Raw genomic sequence first — 21,579 nt, forward strand, 5'->3', positions numbered from 1 at the left:
TCTGAGGCCCTGTGATCACTCCATACCTGCAGGGGCAATGATGGGCAGGGCCCTATGAATTACTGAGTCCCTGCCCCCTACCCAGAGATGCTATCAAGGAGGGAAGTTGCAAGCCTTTCTAAGCTATTAAGACGGCTGCTGGCCCCAGTCCAACCCCACCCCAGCCATTTCCATCACCCATTCCAAGGAGCCTTGCACCTTACTCTGTCCAGAAGGATATTTGGGGTCCTGGTGGTTAGGAGTAGCTATTGGCTATAAGCCCCCACCTCACCTCTGACCACCTCTCAACTGTTCCATCTAATAGGTACCTGCTGCACTCCAGGCTCCTCACTGATAGAACAGTGTGTCCACACAGACCCAATGACAGGTATGACCCTTGGTGCCATGCTTTGGGATGTGGCCAGGGACAGGGCTGGTACCCCAGATTTGGCCTCAGTGCCTGCTGGCTTTATTAGTAGGTGTGTAATAGCTTTTCTTAATCTTGAGCACTGTCCTACTCTGCTTGGGATGATAGGAACCCTGTCTGTACTGTCTGACCAGTAGGGCAGCCACCAGCCACGTGTAGCCAGTCTGAATTGTGGCCAGTGCAGCTGAGACCTGAATTTTCCATGTTATTCAAATAGCCACATGGCAGCCAGTGGGTATTGCAGCAGATAGCACCCAAGTGAGTCCAAACCCATAATGGCCTGTGCTGCACTGAGCAGCCCTGAGCCCCACCTGCTCTGCTGGCTTCCAGGAGATTAACAGCCAGGGTTGCTGGGTCTGATGAATTAGTCCTGGCTCTGCCAAATGAGGGAAGCATAGAGGTGGGTCACTTGAGTCATGGCCTCCACCTTGCCTGTGGCTCTGGGCCCTGCTCTTGTGAGCTCTCACTCTACAAGGCTTGCCTGACCTGTCCCCTGCTCCCAGAGGATGGACAGTAAGGTGCCACCAGTCCCTACAGCATTGAGGGCTAGCAAGGGTCACCGCAGTCCTGCTGTCCTGACTCTCAGGCCGGGTCACCATAGAGTGTGCCCCACGGGCTAACTGAGGAGGTGTACGCATCACATGTGCTGACATACTGTGCACTCTGCATGGATAAAAGTGTGTGAGTACAGACACCCAAACACATCAGACACACCTTCACTTACCAATAGGGACTGCACTCCTACCCCATGCACGTGTGTGCATGGAAATGGGTCACATGGATGTGTGCTAATGTATAGGTGCAGCCACCCTGCATGTACCCATATATCAATGCAGAAACGTTCACACGTGTCTGTACAAATGTAAACACATGGGCCACATGTGCAAAGTGCCCTTAATGCAGGCCTACACACGTGTGTGCACACAACTTGCCACTTCCAGGCCAGGGAGCCCTCCCCTCATTTCCCACAGAAATGGGCGCACACAGTAAGTCTCGGAAGCCAAAGCAGCAGGTGAGCAGACGTGTTGGAATGCAATGCCAGCTGTGGGAGAGGGGGTGCCTGGTTTCCCAGCTCACACGGGGCTCCCCAAGGCCCGCAGGCAGCTGGGTCTCCAGGCCAGCAGGCCCAGCACCATGCTGAGTGCTGCCAGCACTGCCACTGCCCCAGCCAGCAGGGGCACCACAGTGGCTGTGGGGAGAACATGGGAGTGTGAGTCTTGGGACTGGGGTCCCCCCACGCTCCCATCCCAACGCCAATGGCCGTCACCTGCAGGGGTGGCAGGCTCATGGGAGCCATGGCAGGGGACCCCATGAGCCGGAGGCCGGGCCGGGGCGGTGAGCTGGCGGAAGCGGCCTAGTGGGCAGGCGCCTGGGCACCCGGGAAGGCTGAGGGGCAGGGGCAGGCCGGTGGAGTCGTTTCGGTAGAAAAGAGAGATGGTGATATTCCTGGAGGGAGACAGGAGGTGGTAACACCCAGGCCCCTCCTTACCTTCCCCACCACTGATATAAACCTGAAAGAGTAGCCAAACGGAGACACTGGGCTCCTGCCTCCTCACCTGTCAACTTCCTGCCATCCTGCACAAATCCCCCTCCACCTGGGACCGGATCTCTCTTCTTGAGACAGTTCTGCCCTGCCCATTCCCAGGCGCCACGCCCTCCTTACCCTGCATCTTCGTCCGGGTCCCCAAGGCGCCTCCGGAATTCAAAGCCGAGGCAGGCAGCATACGGTGGGGTGTGCCCGTCATAGAGACCCAGGGCTCCCTGGAGGGCCAGCAGAGTGCTGTCGTGCTGCAAGTGGATCCCAGGGCTGAGACAGGGCTCCTCTCTGATGTCTCCTCTCTCCTGATCTCTAGACTTGTGCATCCAGCTGCCTCCCAGATGTCCCCCAGATCTCTTAGGACCAACCCACCTCCCAAATCGACTCACCCTGGAGGCAGTCCGTCCCACCAGTTACAGGGAATCATTTAATGAACATTGGTCAGATAGATGCAAAAATGTGATGGGGCAGCTTGATTAAACAGCTTGTCCTTCCAGAAGAGCTAAATTATCTTACAACCCCATCACTTCCCTCCTTTCAGACTGTGTACCTCTAGTGTATGGTCTGAGAGTATGGTTTGGAGATATCAGTTACCCAAGGCAGTGGGCTGAAGTTCCATTGAGACCACCCCACCAGCTCTTCCTCACCCACATTGCTATCTGCCATCCCCCTCATCCCTGTGCCCAGAGGCACTGCCTCCCTTCCCAAAGACTCACAGCTGAGTACATAACCATCTTGAGGGGCAGTGCCAGGCGCTGGACCCGAGAGAAGTTGGCAAGAATGGCATCCAGCAGGATCCCTGAGAGGGCAAGAACAGAGTGCTGAAAATCCCGTAGCGGAAGGCGCTTTGGCCTCCCAACCTCCCAGCCCCACATCTCACCCCCTGTCAGCTGGGCCTTCTCAGCTGCTCGGGGTGGACCCACATGGGCCCCAATATCCAAAGCTGAGATCTGGGCTAGGGTCCGGAGGACATTCGGGGAGGCCCAGGATGGGAGGGGAAGACCATGGGCTTGCTGGAGAGAGACAGAGAAGACAAAGTGACCAGGACATCCCGAGCTCCCCTCACACACCCCGGGCCTGCGCTGTCCGCCTTAGCTGCAGTCCTCTCTCCTACCCTTCCCCCGAATCCCTCATGTGCTCGGTCTGGAAGCACCGAGCTTAGGAAGTTATGGCCAATAGCAATCATTAATTAACAATAATGATCATCACCCCACAGCCCAGGAGCCTTCACGCACGGAGCCAGAGGTGTTTCAAGCTTCAGATGCTTTGGAATCTAGAAGGGCCCCATGGTGGCAACACCATCTCCCTCAGAACACATCCAAGCGGGGGCTGGGCAGCCCCCTTAATTGCACACCTTGCTATTCCCACTGTGCAAGTAGGGTAATTTTTACAGAATGGGGTAAGCAAAGACTATCTGAAGAGCATCATGCCCATTCACGTCAGCTCCTGCTGCTCAAATTTTGGTTCTGGGAGCTTCCCCCCAAGAGACCAGGAGCCTCAAGCCTCCCTGCAGGCCTCACTGTGTGCCGGGCACTATCCTAAGCATAGCCTGTGGGTTGACCTGTTGTGATCCTCACAGAAGCCCCAAGGGGTGCTGATAAGGGTGTTGTCATCTCCACTGTGCAGATGGGCAAACAGGCACCAAGGTTTAAGTACTCGCTTGAGGGAACGCAGGTAGTGAGCAGCAAAGCTGGGATTTGAATCTCAGTGCCCTTAATCATTGGGCTGGGGGGTGGGGCGGTGGGCTCACCTGGCACATCAGCGTGTCCAGAACCTTCCACGCCCTGCGGAGTGGCTCTCCGACCAATGACAGCCCCGTGTAGTTCTCAAGGTGAGTCAGGAAGTCCTGCGTGCACCGGGCTAGATGAGTCCGCCGGGACTCCTCGCCCATCCCTGTCGCACCCCCCATGCCCATGCACCCACTCACCCCACACCCTTCCCTACCCCAGCCTGCCCCATGGCCCGCTCACTGTCCAGCCCTCCAGGGCAGTCTGGTACTCCGTAGCTTCCGTGGCCTCTCTCAGCAGCTCATGGTATCGAGGACAGCTGCGTGTGGGGAACCTCAGCAGCTGGGGAAAACTGAGGCTCAGAGGGGACAGCATGACTGGGACCCCACAGTCACAGCACATGGGGAGATGGGGCTCTGAAGCCCTCCTTGTCCAGATCTCTCTCTTCAAAGTACATGGTACCCCCCCAACCTGGCTGTACAGCATGGGGATGGTGGCTCACCCTGCCCAGATAGCTCTGCGCGGGGAGGGTCTCATTTGCTCTCAGTCATTGGCTTCCCCCACCTCGGGGGCTCTGTCCCCCTCAAGCCTCCCACCCCCTGCACCTGTCCAGCCCCCTGACCTTGTCCTCAGTCACCGGCACCGTGTGCACAGGGATGGGCCTCCAAGCAGCCTCTGGGCGCCCTGGGGCAGCCTCGGGAAATAGCCCCGCCAGGTTGGCCTGAGCGCTCTCCAGCGTGCGGTCAAAGTCAGTGCTGCGAACATACACCTGAGGTGGCGGGGAGAAGGCAGGCAAGGGGACTCGTGTTGGGTCGGAGGTCGGTCAGCTGCAGCAGCAAACCAAAAGCTTCGGGTTCAGTTCAGGGTCAAAGGTTGGGTGCTGGGAGTCAAAGCTCAGGGTGAGCTGGAGTGTCTGGTCTTCTGTAGTGGAAGGTGGGATCAGGCGTCAGAGGTCAATTTCAGGAGCCGTCGGGTTGGAGGTCAGAAGTTGGGCAGACATGGGGTTCAAAGGGATCAGTTGCATCGATGAAAGAAAGGAAGATCAGAGTTGCTAGTGACCAGAATTTGGGGTTCAAGTTTAGAAGGACAAAGTGGGCCCAGGGGTCAGTGCCTGTCTCTCAGGGGTCAGGCGTCAGGAGGAACAATCCTAATCAAGGGATATCCAAAGACAGAGGAGGACACAGGAAAGAGAACTCAGATTTGATGGAAAATAGAGATAAAAGATTAGAGCTAAGGAGGGCAAATTAAACCGACAAGGGTCAAAGTCCCAGCCAGGCAAGTTTTGGAGTTAGAAACCAGAGGTGAGAGGGGCTGGTTGGAGTTGGTGGGAGTCAGAAGACAGAGGTGGAGGCCAGAAGGTAAAGTCAGAGTTGATAGAGGCCTGAGGTCAGAGGTGAAGCTTGATGACTCCTATTTAGATGGGGTCAGAGGTCAGCGTAAATTAGTTGATGGTTTGGAGGTCAGAAATCAGATATGGGGTGCAAGTCAGGTTGTTGGAGTTCGAAGGCCAGAGGTAGAAGCCCACGGTGAGTGTTGGGGGCAGTGGAAGTCAGAGGTGAGAGGTCAGGAGGCCAGGAGGGTCCTCGTTGGCAGTACCTCCTCCCGCCGATACTCCGGGCTCAGAAAGGCCTCGTAGCGGCTCCTCAGGAAGCGTCCCAGCTCCAGCTGCTGGCGGACCCCCTCCTGAGGATGGAGCGAGCCTCAGCGGACCCCCTCCCCACCCTCCTACTCCTCACCCACACCCCTAGCTTCTCACCGTAGTCAGCTGGCCCAGGCCTCTCGGCCACAGAGCAGTGATGGCCTCCTTGTGTGGGTCGGTGGGGTAGGAAGCCAGCGGGGCCCGGTCGCCGTGGCGGAACACCTGAGGACAGGGCCAGGTCAGGGCCGGCCTGGGGGAGCTGAGGGGCCAGGCCGGGGCAGGGGACACCTCACCACAGCCACAAACACCAGGGGTCCTTCTGTCAGGGCTTGGGGCGGCGGTGGCAGCAGCAGGAGCAGGAGCAGGAGAGGTCCAACGGGGAGGCCCCAAAACCCTGGCCTGGCCATCTCCAAACAGCCCAGACGCTGAGCTCAGCCCACTGTCTATGCCGCAGCCCCACCTGCTCATTACCCCTGCCTCAGCACCCCCCGAAAAGCAGGTCCCGGCATGCCTCCCCCCAGGAGCCAGGGTGGCCTCCTGGGATCCAGCTCCCCCCAGGGCCTTTGACGGCCTTGGATTAGCCAGTGGATTAACGTGTTTCATCCTCACTCTACCTCTGCCAGAGGTTGATATGGTTATCACCATCCCCATCATGCAGATGGGGAAACCGAGGCACAGGGGGGTTAAGTAATTTGCCGGAGGGAGCATAATAAGCAGAGGGTGGCAAAGCTGGATTTGAACCAGGGGCCCTTAACCTGGGTGCAAAAGGAGACCAAGACCAACACACATACCCAGACCCACATTCCAGACACATTCTCTGCTTTCTCCTCCCTCCCCTCAGCCCAAGTTCTGTTTTTTCCTATTCTCACCCCTTCAATGTCGGAGCTCTTTGAAGCTCCCTTGGGCCTCTGAGAGATGTCACCTTTCCCCAGTGTCACCCACAACTGGCCCAAGCCAGCATGGCCCAGCAGTGGAACGCCCAGATCCTGGATTTGGATTTGGATAGGCTGGATTCCAATCCTTTTTTTTTTTTTTTTTAATTTATGATAGTCATCACAGAGAGAGAGAGAGAGGCAGAGACACAGGCAGAGGGAGAAGCAGGCTCCATGCACCAGGAGCCCGACGTGGGACTCGATCCCGGGTCTCCAGGATCGCACCCTGGGCCAAAGGCAGGCGCCAAACCGCTGCGCCACCCAGGGATCCCTGGATTCCAATCCTAGCTTCACTGTTTATAAGCTGTGCAACTTTGGGCAAGTCACTGCACCTCTCTGTGCCTCCTCATTCATAAAATTCATAAAACAGGAACAAGTGCAATCTGTACGTCAGAGTTGCTTTGAGGATTAGTGAGTTCCAAGCGCAGTGTCACCCCGTCCGATCTCAGCTGGGAACACGTGTTCATACAGCAACTCAGCATTTTAGCCATTCTGCGCATGTCCATGAGTGACAGAGAGGGCAATCAGTATGCATTTGGGGATACCAAAGTATTTAGCAAGTAGGCAAATTTGCAAAAATGGAATGAGGGCATTGGTGATGACATGGGGTTTGAGACAAGAGCCACTCATTATTTCCCTCCCAGTTTTGGTGGGTGGCAACTTTGGGAGTGGCTAGCTAGCTAGCTAAGTGGCCTTGGCTTAGGGTCCTCACCAGATCATAGTCTGTGGGCTGGGGCTACAGTCATTTGAAAATTTCTTTAACTTTTTTTTTAAAGATTTTATTTATTTATTCATGAGAGACACACAGAGAGAGGCAGAGACAAAGGCAGAGAGAGAAGCAGGCTCCCTTCAAGGAGCCCGATGCGGGAGTCGAACTCCGGACCCCGGGTTCACGACCTGAGCCAAAGGCAGACACTCAACCACTGAGCCACCCAGATGACCCTCATTTGAGTACTTGAGTGAGGCTGGAAGAGCTGCTTCTAAGCTCATCAGCGTGGCTGCTGGCCAGGGGCCTCAGCTCCCCACCTCCTGGCCCGCGCTGGCTTCTTCCACAGGGACAGCAGTGTCTTTTGTAGCCACGCCCCCAGAAGTCCCCAACACTATTTCCAGCCTAAACTGCTTCGTTTTCACAGAGCAGTTCTGTCCAATGAGGGAGTGAGTGGCCTACAGGGGCATCGATCACCAAAAAGTGAGAATCACAGCATGGCTGTCTCAGACAGTGTCCCATCCATGGCAGTGGCAGTGTGCTTTAAACAAATAAAGATGCCTCTTCAGGGGCACCGCAGCATGGCTCACTGGCATGCTCACTCTCCTCAGCCTGCTTCCTGAGTCTCCCCAAACTCATAACCCCCAAGGTGATGGTATTGGGAGGTGGGGCCTTGGGAGGTGATTAGGTAGTGAGGGAGGAGCCCCCAGGAATGGGATCAGGCCTGTCTTCAGCTGGGTCTTTGCTCCCTGCCCTCTGGATAAGGACTGGGCCCAGCAGGAACTCTGAGGATGATTTGCCTAAGGTTACTCCAGTCACAGGTGCCCTAGTTGGGATGCAAAACTGTCCAGCAGGACGTCCCTGCGCTGCACCAGGCTGCGCCCGGGCTCCCATCTCTGGGCATCTCTCTGAGAGCAGAAACCTGAAGGCAGAGCGTCACCTCATCCGACCTCATCAGGGAATCCGTGTGCAACCAGCAGCTCAACATTTTAGCCGTTCTGTGCATATCCAGGAGTGACCGCGAGAGGGCACCGAGTATGCACTTTGGGGATGACATAATTTAGCGAGTAAGCGAATTCACAAACATGGAATCTGTGGGTCATGACATTTGATGGTACTTGGTTTTTCTCCCCTTATATTTCCGAGAAGTTGGTTCTAAAGGCCTAATGGACAGAGAGTTAGATGTCTGTGATACTAGTGGGAGGACTGTTGAAGTCTCCGGCGCTGTCCCTAGGTCTGTGCCCCACAGGTGGGGAAGTTGGCACCACCACCGCTGCCACTGCCCCCACCCCCAGAACTGGTGACGAGACTCTGGAATGCCCAGTCCAACTGCTGCTTCTCTCAACTTTGTGTCTGGCAGACGGTGAGGAAGGAAATTTGGCCTGGGCCACCTGCAGGCTTCCAGCCTCCCCCCTGCTCCAGTACACTGACACTCAGAGCTGACTCAATGCCTCCCCTGTTCACACCCTCCCATGCCTCCCCAGCCCCCTGGGGTGGGTAGGTGGGGGACAAATTCCTCAGTGTAGCAATGGAGGTGTGGATTCTCCAATCTCAAATGTTCCAATCTCAAGTTCAGATACTGCATGTAACATTCTGCACCCCCAGTGTCCCCTCTACCCAGAATGCCCTTCTCTGGTCACCACGGCCACCATTCTGGTCTCCCAAGCAACCCCTCTTAGGTTCTGGTGGCTGATCTGGCCTCACTGGCTCAGAATCCAGGAAGGGAAGAGGAAGGTCAAGCAAACACAGAGCTCAAGACCATGACCATGAACTTTCAGGAAGTGAGGAGGGGGCAGTCTGGCAGGGGGAGGGAGGCTGGGAAGGAGGGGAGGGAGGGAGTGGGCTCTGACCTCTGACTGCTCCCCACAGAATGTAACCCTGGCCATAGCTGTATTCACCATCCTTGCCTCCATCTACTTCTTCAACAAGGTGAGTAGGAAGAGGGTGGGGGATGGCCTGAATCTGTCTCTTTGGCCCTCACTGTATCTAGTTAGCCTCTCCTCCTTCCCCAAGCCTCTGTGTATCTCTGTGTCTTCCTCCCTTAGGCTCAGCAATGAGAAGACAAACACAGGACACCTAACCCAAGAGCATTCTGCCCTGGATCATGACTCTGGCCTCTGAGACCAAATAAATGGACTGAATCAGCACATCTCGTTCCATCCCTGGCTGGTGCACAGGATCCCCAGCTCTATTTGAGGGACAGATCTCTGAGTCTGAGGAAGGAAAGGCCAGGAGTCCAGTCTCCTGGGTGTGAGGAAGGAGGGGGCTAGAGCCCTGGACTCTCTGGTTTGAGACCAGGAGCCCAGAATCTGAGCTGGGTTTTGAGGGATGAGTAAGAGTCTTTCAGGAGCAGTTGGAGAAGAGGAAGGACATTTGAATTTTGGGTGCAAAAGCACAGAGAGGGGAGAGGGGGAGAGCTGGGCTGATTCATTTGGTATCAACGCAGACTGCTGTGTACTTCAGATATATTCCATCTCTCTGAACCCTGGCTTTCTTCTCAGTCAGGCAAAGGTGAAAATCTTTGTCCAGTGGGCGCAGGGGGTCACAACCAGAAAAACTCAAGATCAAAGACATGAATGGGATTTGTCACCTGCAAAAAGTTTGTAGTTATAATCTTCATTGTTATATTGTACTAACACATCTTCCTCTTTTGTTAGAAAACTCCTATTCAATACCCACTTGTCAATGGCCCTTCCTATGGAAGGGTCTAGACCTCCAAACAGTCTGTTACCAGCTCCCTCACTAACCTCCTCCTCCCCACTCCCTGCCTTCATCCCCAGTAGACGGAGCGCCCTGGGTGACAGCCTGGCCTTTGGTTGAGCTTCCTCCACCTTCTCATCTGATAAACCATTTCATTTCCAGTCAACAGCTGAAAAGGCAGCTCCTGAATAGGGTGACTGAACATCTTGGGTTTCTCAGGAACGGCCTGCCACATTTCAGTTAGGAACGGGTTTATAGCCTCACTACAATTCTGCAAACACTTTGGGCCGGTTGTCGCAGCGTATTTGGTAGTAGCACCCTCTTTCATTCTCAGAAGCGGCCTGATTTAGAGGCTGGTCGAACGTGCGGGAGGCCCTGGTTGCAGAACCACGAGCAACCACACAGGGGCGGTGTGCGACCATTTTCCCAGCCAGAAGTTATTCGGCCGAGCTGTTGGGGGGAACTTGGCTTCCGTAAACCAGAATTCCGCACCTTCCTTCCCCGACCCAGGGTTTCTCTCTCCCCGGACCTTCGCCTTGCTGCCTGTCCCTCTCCTTCAGCTCTCACAGAGGTCCTTGTACATCCAGAGCTGACTCTGTCCCTCCCTGCTCGCAGCCTTCCCGTGGCACCCCCGGGTCCCACCACCGCCCCAAGAGTCCCAGCCCTTCAGCCTGACCTTGGAGACTGTGTGTGCCCTGACTCCCTCTCATCTTTTTTCTTTTCTTTTCCTTTTTTTTTTCTTTTTTACATCTCACCTACATCCTACCACCTCCACCCAACCACCAGTATTTGCTTAACCACATATATCTCAGAGATAGTAAACAAATGCCATTCCCCAGTGCCTTTGCACATACGTGCTGTGCTATACTCCCTGCCTGGAGTGCCCTTTCCAGCGTCTACTCTGTGTCAACTCCCTAAAATCCCTCCGGCTCCAAGTGTGGCTGCCCACTCTCCTGGTTTTTCGCGGCTCTGACTGAGAGCTTGAAGATGGGGTGCACAGAATAGGATCTGACTCCCAAGGGACCCCAGCTTGAGTCTTGGCTGTTAATGCTTGTAAAACAGCCAAATACAGACAAAGAAGTCTGTTTTTGTGTGTGCCTTCTCCTGCCCCAGAGTTTCCAGCCATTTAGTGCTGTGGTTCTTGGTCTCCCAGGAGCTATTAAGGTTGCATTTCCACAACCACAGCCACTTCAGATGGATGGGGCTCAGCCCTCTGCCTGTGGGGGATCCCTGGGGAGCTTTTGAAAGTTCCTGAGCCCAGCTCCTCCCTGGACCACTTAAACCACAACGCCTGGGGATGGGGCCTGGACATCGATTGGATTTTAAAAGCTCCCCCGGAGATTCTAATGTGCAGCAGGGTCAGAGGCATCTATGTAATGGGTTTTCTGAAGATGGAAAGGATAGATTCCCCGCCCCGAATCTTGGAGCTGAGTGCATTTCTGAGGCAGCTCCGTGGATCCATCCAAAGATTCAGAACGTGGAGTAAAAATTAATCTTTGGCTTAGAAACATTTGGGAGCTTGAAGACCAAAGAAAAGCAAACAAAGTAGTTTCTTCCCCAAGATGGGGGCATTGGAAAGGTGGTTGGGAGGCACATTTCCCAGGGTGGCAAGAGAAGATGGGCGTGAATGATAGTTGGTACCCCATGAGCCAGAAAAGCGGGGGGCCCAGGGTGTCCTAGTCTGTGCCCCCAGAGCCCCGCATCCAGGAATCACTCCGACCTGGGATAATCAGGTCACTCTCATTCCAAATTCCTCGGCTGTGTCCACAGTCCTACCGTTACATTGCAGGTGCACGGCCCTGTCTGCATGTCTGTCTCCCGGTCCATCCGTCCATCTGTCTCCTCGAGCGCTGTCCTTCAGGCCTCGAGGCCAGTGCTATTTCCGTCTTTCACTAGAACTCTTCGTGTTCCTGTCTCTCACTGGGTCTTTGTCTCCATATCTTTTTCTGTCTCCTCTTCCACTTGATCCCTCCCGGCAGCCTGACCTGCCTCTCACCTCCCCTCCCTGCCTTGGCTGCCATCTGCCAGCCCGCGTCTTTGCAGTCAAGTTTACACCTGCACATATCCCCTCCCCTCCCCCATCCACCTCTTCTATCTCACCCTGTCTCTCAGGATCTTGTGTCTCCCCACCCCCACCCCTGTCCCTCTCTCTACACCTCCCTCTCTCTGCCTCCCCATTCTGCTATCCATCTCTGGCTGAATCCTCACGCCTCATATTCTCCCAAGTTTGAGGATTTGGGACCTCCCCCCCCTTCCGCCCTCCCCCATGCTGTCTCCAAACCCCCCCCTCTGGGATTTCTCTTCTGGTCCTCCCAGGAAGGCTGGACCTCTCACCTGTGTCCTTCTCAGACTCTCACCCTCGGCAGAAGCAGAGGGCCTGGCCACAGCCACACCTTTACCATGTCCAGCCTGGGCTTCTGCATCCCCACCAGCTCCAGCCGAAGCAGCAGGTGGAAGGGGTACCAGCATGGAAATGACAGTCCCCATGGCCCACAGCACCCCTGGCAGCTGGGGCCTTCCCGTCAGTCTTGCTGGCTGTAGCCTGGCCCTCATCGGGCTGCAAAAGGTGCTCGGCACCCCCAGTGGCACCCCAAAGCCGGACACCCTATTTGTTACAGCAGCCATCAGAAGAGAATACACCCATTTTATAGACCAGCAAATGGAGGTGCTCTGAAGGTCATGCAATTTGAAGGTCAATACGTTTGCCTCTGGAAGGACAAGGGTAGGGAGTTGAGGGCAGGTAGCAGGAAGAGGGGAGTCTGGAGCCAGGATGGCCACAGGAGAGGCCCGGAGGGTGTAGCCAGGCTGGGAGAAACAGGGTGTGTGGGGTTCGCGTTGGTGTAAAGGGGAGAGAGTGGGAACCATGCTCTGCCAGAGCAGGAGGAGGGGAGGGGAGGGACGGTGTCCTGGATTAGAGCCCACTACCAGCCTCTCCCTCCTTTCACTCTCCTCCATCTCTACGGCCTGGCCCCTACTCAGGGCTTCTCTCCCCCACGACCCCCACCCCTACCTTCTCCTGGCCTATCTCCATCCCCCGGGGGACCCCAGAGGGACTTCTGTACATACAGTGTTGACTCCACCTCTCCTCTGCTCAGACACCTCCCACGGCTCCCCAGTGCCCAGAGCCTGGCCTTCCATGAGGCCCATCAAAGCCCTCAACTCCATGGTTCAAGCCCCCTCCCCCTTACACCTGGCTCCTGCTCTGACACAGCCGCAGCCTACTCGATAGCTCACTGACTATATCCGTCTCTGTGGCCAGCCTGCAGCCTCTTTGAGATCAGGGTACTGGTCTGACTCCTCCGGGGTCCCCAGTGTCACCCACCACAGGAGGAGGCACGTGGGAGGCCCCCATTTTCGAAGAAATGAATCATTAACACTGAGTAAGCCCAGGTCTGGGTCAGTGTGAGACCCAGAGGGTGGGGATGGCACATCGTTCATTTCAGGCCACATCTCAGGAGCGGGTCACAGAAGCAAATGAAACAGAGGAGTAAGGCTGTCACACCATCCCCTCTTCATCTGATTCCACATGGACAAGAATGGGAACCAGGAGACCCATAGCACAGCCGGCCGTGCGCATCGGGAAGGGAGTGGGCTCTGGACTGCCACCGTCCTGGACCCTGACATCCTGACCCAGAGTGGGACCCCCGGCAATTCAGTCTCTACCCGGCGCGGGGATGCGTGAGGATTAGGAAGCATTCGGTGCTCAGACAACAGGAACAGAACCTACGCCTTTGCAGCCACGGAAGGAGGGCTCCTGGTGGGAAGGGAGAGGTGTCAGGTGTCAGGGGGTGAGGAGTCTCATGACAGCTATTTCCCCACATTTGATGACAGTCTGTCTGTCTCCCACGGCTGGGAACATCTCAAACCAGGCCAGATTGGGGGCGCCGCCTCCCCTCGCTCTTTGCTGAGAGAAACAGAGGTAGTGATTACGAGCGAGTAATTGCCTCCTTCCTGCCTGGGAGGTAAATATGTTTGCGTTCAGGACTGTCTCCCCCAGGCTACCGGCTCCGCGAGGGCAGAGGCTCTGCGCTGGTCAGGCACGGGGATTCCAGGGGATGGCAGAGGTTGGTGCCGCGGCTCAGCCAATACTTGAAGGGACAGAGTATTGTGAGGAGACTGGAGGCTCTGAAGGGTGGGGGATGTTTGGCCCCGTCCCCCCCACCGCCACCCGCCCGGGTTGTCGGCCCCACCCCTTGAAACGTAAGCTCCTCTCCCAGAATATCAGCCCCTCCCCCTGGGGTGTCAGCCCCTCCCACTGGGACATCCACTCCTTCCCCAGAATGTCAGCCCCTCCCCTTGGGGTGTCAGTTCCTCCTCCCCCCTCCAGATGTCAGCCAGCCCCTCTCCCTGAAACATTGGCTCCTCCCCCAGAATGTTAGGCCCTCCCCCTGGGATGTTACTTCTTCCCCCCAGAAAATCACCTCTTACCCTGGGCTGTTGACACCTCCTAGAATATCAGCCCCTCTTCCTGGGATGTCAATCCCTCCCCCTGGGACGTCAATCCCTCCCCCTGGGGCGTCAATCCCTCCCCCTGAGATGTCAGCACCAGCACCTCCCCCTGGGACATCTACTCCTTCTCCAGCACGTCAGCCCTTCCCCTTGGGACATAACCCCTCCCCCAGAATGTCAGCCCCTCCCCCCTGGGATGTTAGCTCCTCCCCCAGAATGTGAGCCTCTACCACAGGGATGTCAGCTCCCTCTTTTGGAATGTTAGCCCCTCCCCGTCAAATATCGGCCACTCTCTTTGAATGTCCCTTTCCGAGTTGGGATCATTGTCTCCTTCACTATCTCTAGAGCCTAGAACCATGCCGTTCAGTTCCCTGACATTCAATAATCATGACTGAATGGATTCATGGGGTCAGCCTTTTCAAGCTTACTGTGTGATCATTGGTAAATGGCTTAACCTCTCTGACTCTTCAGTTTCCTCATCTGTAGAATGAGCATAATCTTTCTGGTAGGGTCGAGATGCCGATTTGGGGTATCCATGTGTTTACAAAGCTCTGGACAGGACCTGGTGCACAGGACCCAATCAATGCCTGTAAAGTGCCCTCATTTCATGAATGAAGGTACGAATCGCCTCCTTGGGTTCACACAGAAATTTTATTAGAGGCACCTGGGTGGCTCAGTTGGTTGAATGTCTGCCTTTGGCTCAGATTGTGATGCCAGGGTCCTGGGATTGAGCCCTGTGTGGGGTCTGCTTCTCCCTCTCTTCCCTGCTTGTGCTTTCCTATCTCTGTCGCTCAAATAAATACATAAAATATTTTTTAAAAGGGAGAAATTTTATTAAAAAGAGACTTTCAGTCCCTAAAATCCAAGGCTCAGGGCATTCTCCACAAGCCTCTCTCACAGAGGCTGCCCAAGGAAGTGCTGATTCCTTCCTTTGGCCACGCCAAGAAGCTGTACTCCCTCTGGGTTTAAAATCCACTTCACCAACCACGTGGGCAGGGATCTTCTCAACCAAAGACCACGATCTCCCTGAGGAGAATCTTCTGGCTGGCTCTAAAACCAGTCTCCTGAAAGACTACTTAACCTAACCTCATTCATTAGAAAATCAATACAAATTTAAAAGTTCATGGGATGGCTGGGTGGCTCAGCTGGTTAAGCGGCTGCCTTAAGCTCAGGTCATGATACGGAGGTCCTGGGATGGACATCAAGCTCCCCACAGGGAGCCTGCTTCTCCCTCTGTCTGTATCTCTGCCTGTCTCTCTGTGTCTCTCATGAATAAACAAATAAAATCTAAAAAAAAAAAAAAAAAAAAAGAAGTTCATAGGGATCCCATCTTCTCCTTGTGGTGGGTGGGAGGGTAGTGGAAGACAGTGACGTTGGCTTGGGTGAAGCATGGGAAATGCCCCGCTGGGCGCCATGTGACACCATCTAGCAAAGAAAGGGGCCACATGCCTTCTGGCCCTGCAGGTCACCTAAGGAGAATAAAAGCAAGAGAAACATCTTGCCTTTTGCTGTTTTTTAAGATTTTTTTTTAAAGGGGCTCCTGGGTGGCTCAGTGGTTGAGTGTCTGCCTTCAGCTCAGGTCATGATGCCAGGGTCCTGGAATCGAGTCCACATAGGACTCCCCACAGGGAGCCCAGCTTAACTGAGCCACCCAGAAGCCCCACGATTGTATTTTTTTTAAGATTTTATTTACTTATTCATGAGAGACACAGAGAGAGGGTAAGAGACATAGGCAGAGGGAGAAGTAGGCTCCCTGCCAGGAGCCCAATGCCAAACCCAATCCCAGAACCCCAGAATCACAATCTGAGCTAAAGGCAGATGCTCAACTGCTATGCCACCCGGGCATCCCAGATTTTTTTTTTTAAGTAATCTCTACATTCAAAGTGAGGCTCGAACTCACAACCCTGAGATCCAGAGTCACAGGCTCCACCAACTGAGCCAGTCAGGTGGCCTGGTAATTATATAATTTTAAAAGACAGTATTAATGCATAGTTTTTCTCCATTATCCTCAAAACTGACTTTAAAATCAATTGTATAAAACATTATGCATATAATGTATCATTGACCTATAACATATGGAGATTTAATATATTTGCCAATATCCACACAAAAGGAGGTGGTGGGAGGAAAGATAAGGAAATGACTATGTATGGTAAAGTAATAATAACTATTGTTGGGTTTGTAATATTAATATGTATGACAATAATACCACAGAAAGAGAGAAAAGAGAATACAGCACTATAGGAGTAGCGGTTCTCTATCTCACTGGAATTAAGCTACTATAAATCAGAAACTGATTCTTTTTTTTAAGATTTTATTTATTTATTCATGAGAGATAGAGGCAGAGACATAGGCAGAGGGAGAAGTAGGCTCCATGCAGGGAGCCTGATGCAGGACTCAATCCCAGGATCCTGGGATCACACCCTCAGCCAAAGGCAGACGCTCAACTGCTGAGCCACCCAAGTGCCTCTGGAACCTGATTCTGATCAATTAAAATGTATATGGTAAGCCCCAAAGCAACAACCAAAAAAACCAGTTGAATATGTAAAGAACTCTTACAACTCAATATCAAAAATACAAATAAACCAATTTTTAAATGGGCAAGAAATCTGAAAAGATGTTTCCCAAAGGAGATACACAAATAGCCAAGAAGCTCATGAAAATATTGGCATCTTAGTCATCAGAAAGATGTAAATCAAAATCACAAGGGGGTACCACTTTGCATCTATGAGGATGGTTAAAATTAAAAAGTCAGATAATAGCAAGTGTTGGCGAGAATGTGGAGAAATTGAAACCCTCACACACTGCTGGTTGGAAAGCAAAATGGTGCAGTCATTGTGGGAAACAGGCTGGCAGTCCTCAAAAAGTCAAACATAGAGTTATCATGGGATCCAGCAATTCCCCCTCCAAGATAGATATCCAAGAGAAAGGAAAACATACAACCACACAAAAATGTGTACATGAGGTGCTAATCCAGGCCACAACCCAGATGCCACTTGAGAACATCACACTTAGTGAAAGAAGCCAGTCATAAAACCCACACATTTATATGATTCCATCCTTCTGAAATTTCCGTTAATAGGAAAATCTATAAAGTCAGAAATTAGATTCTTGGTTTCTTAGGGGTGGGAGTGGATGGAGAGATACGGAGGTAATTGCTAAAATGTACAGGTTTGGTGTTTGTTTGTTTGCTTGTTTGTGATGGTGAAAATGCTCTAAAATTGACCATAGTGATTATTGCACATATCTGAATGTGCCAAAAATCATTGAATTGTCCACTTTAGTTGTATGAATTGTATGGCATGTGAATCTCAATAAGACTTTAAAATAATCCAAGTAGAGGGATCCCTGGGTGGCTCAACGGTTTAGCACCTGCCTTCAGCCCAGGGCATCGTCCTGGAGACCCGGGATTGAGTTCCATGTCGGGCTCCCTGCGTGGAGCCTGCTTCTCCCTCTGCCTGTCTCTGCCTCTCTCTTTCTCTCTCTCTCTCTCATGAATAAATAAATAAAATCTTTAAAAAAATATTTAATCACTCAGCAAAGAGCATAGAGTGTCTTTATTTTTATTCCAATCATCTTTGGGTCCTTTATCAGAGTTTAAAGTTTTCACTTCCAGAATATTATTATTTTTTTGTGTGTTAGTTCCTAGATGATGTCTACATACTTAGGAGGGATAGTGAATGGTATTTTTAATTATATTTTATATTAATTTATTGTTGGCATAGAGAAATAGGATTGATTTTTGTAGGTTAATCTGGGTATTTTGTCTTTTAAAAGATTTTTTATTTTTTAAAGTAATCTCTACAACCAACATAGGGCTCAAATTCACAACTCAGAGATAAAGAGTCTTATACTCCACCGCCTGAACCAACCAGGCACCCCTATAGGTTAATCTTGTAACTCAAGACCTTGCTAATATCTCTTACTTGTTCCTGTAGCTTTTTTAAGTAAACCATTAATCAGGATTTATACACAGTACTATGTTAAGCACCAGCCATGATGAGGATATTCTAATGTCATTTTTGGTCTTGGAAGGAAGGCATCCAAAATTTTTATGGCATTTGCTGGAAGCTTTATAAAGTTAAGAAAATACCCCCCCCCCAGCTTACTGTTTTAATTTTCAATCATAAATATATATAAAAGGGCAGCCCGGGTGGCTCAGCGGCTTAACGCCGCCTTCAGCCCAGGGTGTGATCCTGGAGAGCCCTGATCAAGTACCACGTCGGGCTCCCTGCATGGAGCCTGCTTCTCCCTCTGCCTGTGTCTCTGCCTCTCTCTCTCTCTCTCTCTCTCTCTCTCTCTCTCTGTCTCTCATGAATAAATAAAATATTTAATAAATAAATGAATGAATAAATAAATAAATAAATAAATAAAGGTATAAAACCTTATCAAATTATTTTTCCACGTTGATTGAAATCAGTACTTTTTCTTCCTTGGTCTGTTAGTGAATTATGCTGAAAGAAATTTTTTTTTAAATTTTGAACGACCCTTGATAATTAGTGATAAATCCTACCTGATCATGATGAATTATGATATAGTGTTGGATTTAGTAGGCTATTATGTGATGCAGGATTTTTGCACCCACGTTCACAAGTGAAATGGACTTATAATTTTCTTTTCTTGTACATGTTCCTTATCTGGTTTTAGAATCAGCGTTGCATTAGCTTCCAAAAAGGAACTAGACAGATTCTACATGATTTCTATTTTCCGGAATAATGTGTATAAGATAAAAATTAAGCATTTCTTGAATGTTTGATATCAGTCGCCTAGAAGACCATCTGTGCCTCTGGGGTTTTTTTGAGAGAGAGAGACAGAGAGAGAGAGAGAGAGAATGGAAATCTTTGACTATAACTTTGTATATTTCAGTACTTAATGGTTTATTCAAGTGCTTGATTTTTGCATAATTTTTGGCATTTTATATTTTTCTAGTAGTTTAACCATTTCATTTAAGTTTTTAAATGTTAGCCCATAGTTGGTCATAGTACTAATTATTTTTTTAAGTTTATTCCTTTATTTTTAAGGAAACTCTATACCCACCGTGGCGCTTGAACTCACAACCTCAAGATCAAGAGTTATGTGCTCTATTGACTGAGCTAGCCAGGTGCCCCTAATTACATTTTGTATCTCAGTCCTAGCTATAATTCTTCACTCTTATTGTTTGTATCTTATTTTTAGCCCCTTTATTTTTTTCTTATTCAGTTTTGCCAAAAAGTCAATCAATCTTAATAACTTTTTCAAAAATCAAAATAACTTCTTGTTTTGCTAGACTTTTCTTCCCCCTTTCATTCCACTGATTCCTGCCCCTCCCCTTTGTATCATTTGTTTTGCTCTTGTTTCAGTGGATCTTCTTTATTACTTATTTGCCCACTGTTTGCATTAGATTGCTTGCTCATTGTAGAAAAGAATTACTTGTTGGATCAAGTTTTATCAAGTTTTTTTTTCCATTTGTGGAGATTATCATCAGATTTTCCTCTGTTAACCAGTTACTGTGGAGAATTAATGAATTGATGAAATCAGATGGTAATATTTTATTTAGGATTTTTTTATTCACTAGAGAAATAGTCCGGTTTTCCTTGTTTTGTTTTTGTTTTTATTTTTTTAGATTTATTTATTTATGAGAGACACACAGAGAGAGGCAGAGACACAGGCAGAGGGAGAAGCAGGCTCCCTGCGGGGAGCCTAATGTGGGACTTGATCTGGAGACTCCAGGATCACACCTTGAGCCAAAGGCAGATGCTCAACCACTGAGCCTCCCAGGCATCCCTGGTTTTCCTTGTTTATGCTGTTCTTGATTATTCTTTTTAAGATTTTATTTATTTATTTGACAAATAAAGAAGACAAGCAGTGGGGAGGAGCAGAGGGAGAGAGAGCATCAGACTCCCTGCCAAGCAGGGTGCCAAGCACCCTATGAGAGGCTTGACCCCAGAACCCTGGGATCATGACCTGAGCTGAAGGCAGATGCCTAACTGACTGAGCCACCCCGGCGCCCCTGTTTTGACTATTTTTTTTTAAGAGATGGCTTTTTTTTTTTTAAAGATTTTATTTATTTATTCATGAGAGACACACAGAGAGAGAGGCAGAGACACAGGCAGAGAGAGAAGCAGGTTCCATGCAGGGAGCCCGATGTGGGACTTGATCCCGGGGCCTCAGGATCACACCCTGGGCCAAAGGCAGGCACTAAACCGCTGGGCCACTGGGGCTGCTCTGTGGCTGTTCTGACTATTTTTAAAGATTTTTTTTTTTATTTTTTATTTTTAAAGATTTTTTAAAGTAATCTCTACACCCAATGTGGGATGCCAACCCACAACCCTGGAATCAAAAGTTGCACGCTCCACCAATTGACTCAGCCAGGCACCCCTGTCCCTGACTATTTTTTTGTGTGTTAACATTGTAGTAACCTCATTAAAATGAACTGAAGAATGTTACTTCTTTTTCTAATTTTTGGGGGGGTTTATACAAAGTTGCAAAGTTCATTCATGAAATGTTATACGAAGCAATGGTTATTGAGACAGGATGGTCTTGATGAAGGCTTAAACAAATTAATCAATGTGTGGATCAGAGAGCCCCATAAAAGAGCCACAAATTCTAAAATATGACAGGGCAGGGACCGCAGAGAATCAGGAAAGGATAATTATTTAACAAATGCTGTTGAGATCATTGGTTATCCTTAGAGGAAGAAATAAACTGGATTTATACATCACACCTCATAAACAACAACTTCAGGTGGATTGAAGACTTTCACATGGAAGGGAAAACTTTAAGAATGCGAGAAAATGTCCTTCACTTCTGGGGGCAGGGAAGGAATTCTTTTCTTTCTTTCTTTCTTTCTTTCTTTCTTTCTTTCTTTCTTTCTTTCTTTCGATTTTATTTATTTATTTATTTGAAACAGAGAGGGAAGGAGAGAGAGAGAGAGAGCACAAGCAGGGGAAGCAGGAGAGGGAGAAGCAGGCTCCCCACTGAGCAGGGAGCCCGATACAGGACTTGATCCCAGGACCCTGGGATCATGCCCTGAGCCCAAGGCAGACACTCAACCACTGAGCCACCCTGGCGCCCCCTATGGCTAGTCTTCTTATACTCCCCCAGGGAAGGATTTCTTAAATGACTCCCCAAAAGTACTGTATGATACTATAATGATGGATATATGTCATTATACATTTGTCCAAACCCCCCAAACATACATCCCTAAGAGTGAGCCCTCAGGTAAACTTTGAGGGGTAATGTGTCCATGTAGGTTCAATTGTGGCAAATATATCCACTCCAGTGGGGGATGCTGATGATGGGGGAGGCTATGCATGTGTGAGGGTGGGGGTATAGGGGAAATCTCTGTACCTTCCTCTCAACCTTGTTGTCAACCTAAAACTACTCTCAAAAAAAAAAAAAAAAAAAAGAAAAACTCATTTAAAAAACAAACCAAAAACCTAGGGGCGCCTGGCTGCTTCAGTCAGTGGAGTGTTCAACTCTTGATCTTGGGGTTGTACGTTCA

General features: G+C 50.8%; 1 protein-coding gene and 1 long non-coding RNA gene across 2 annotated transcripts; one reads left to right on the forward strand and one right to left on the reverse strand.

The window, feature by feature from the left end:
* Positions 1 to 1,479: 1,479 nt before the first annotated feature.
* Positions 1,480 to 5,716, reverse strand: ACP4 (acid phosphatase 4). Its single transcript, XM_072810914.1, has 11 exons — positions 5,603 to 5,716; positions 5,427 to 5,531; positions 5,267 to 5,353; positions 4,293 to 4,439; positions 3,914 to 4,012; positions 3,694 to 3,789; positions 2,824 to 2,956; positions 2,660 to 2,742; positions 2,070 to 2,194; positions 1,674 to 1,852; positions 1,480 to 1,595 (listed from the first exon to the last, which is right to left on the reverse strand). Exons 1-11 carry the CDS (start codon positions 5,714 to 5,716, stop codon positions 1,480 to 1,482), a joined length of 1,284 nt encoding a protein of 427 aa, XP_072667015.1.
* A 2,861-nt stretch (positions 5,717 to 8,577) lies between these two features.
* LOC140624233 (uncharacterized) lies at positions 8,578 to 9,094 on the forward strand. Its single transcript, XR_012023752.1, has 3 exons — positions 8,578 to 8,728; positions 8,817 to 8,876; positions 8,993 to 9,094. It is a non-coding gene; the product is annotated as an uncharacterized lncRNA (long non-coding RNA).
* The last annotated feature ends 12,485 nt before the right edge of the window (positions 9,095 to 21,579 follow it).

This window comes from Canis lupus, chromosome 1, assembly GCF_048164855.1.
Source record: "Canis lupus baileyi chromosome 1, mCanLup2.hap1, whole genome shotgun sequence".
Classification (NCBI taxonomy): Eukaryota; Metazoa; Chordata; class Mammalia; order Carnivora; family Canidae; genus Canis; species Canis lupus.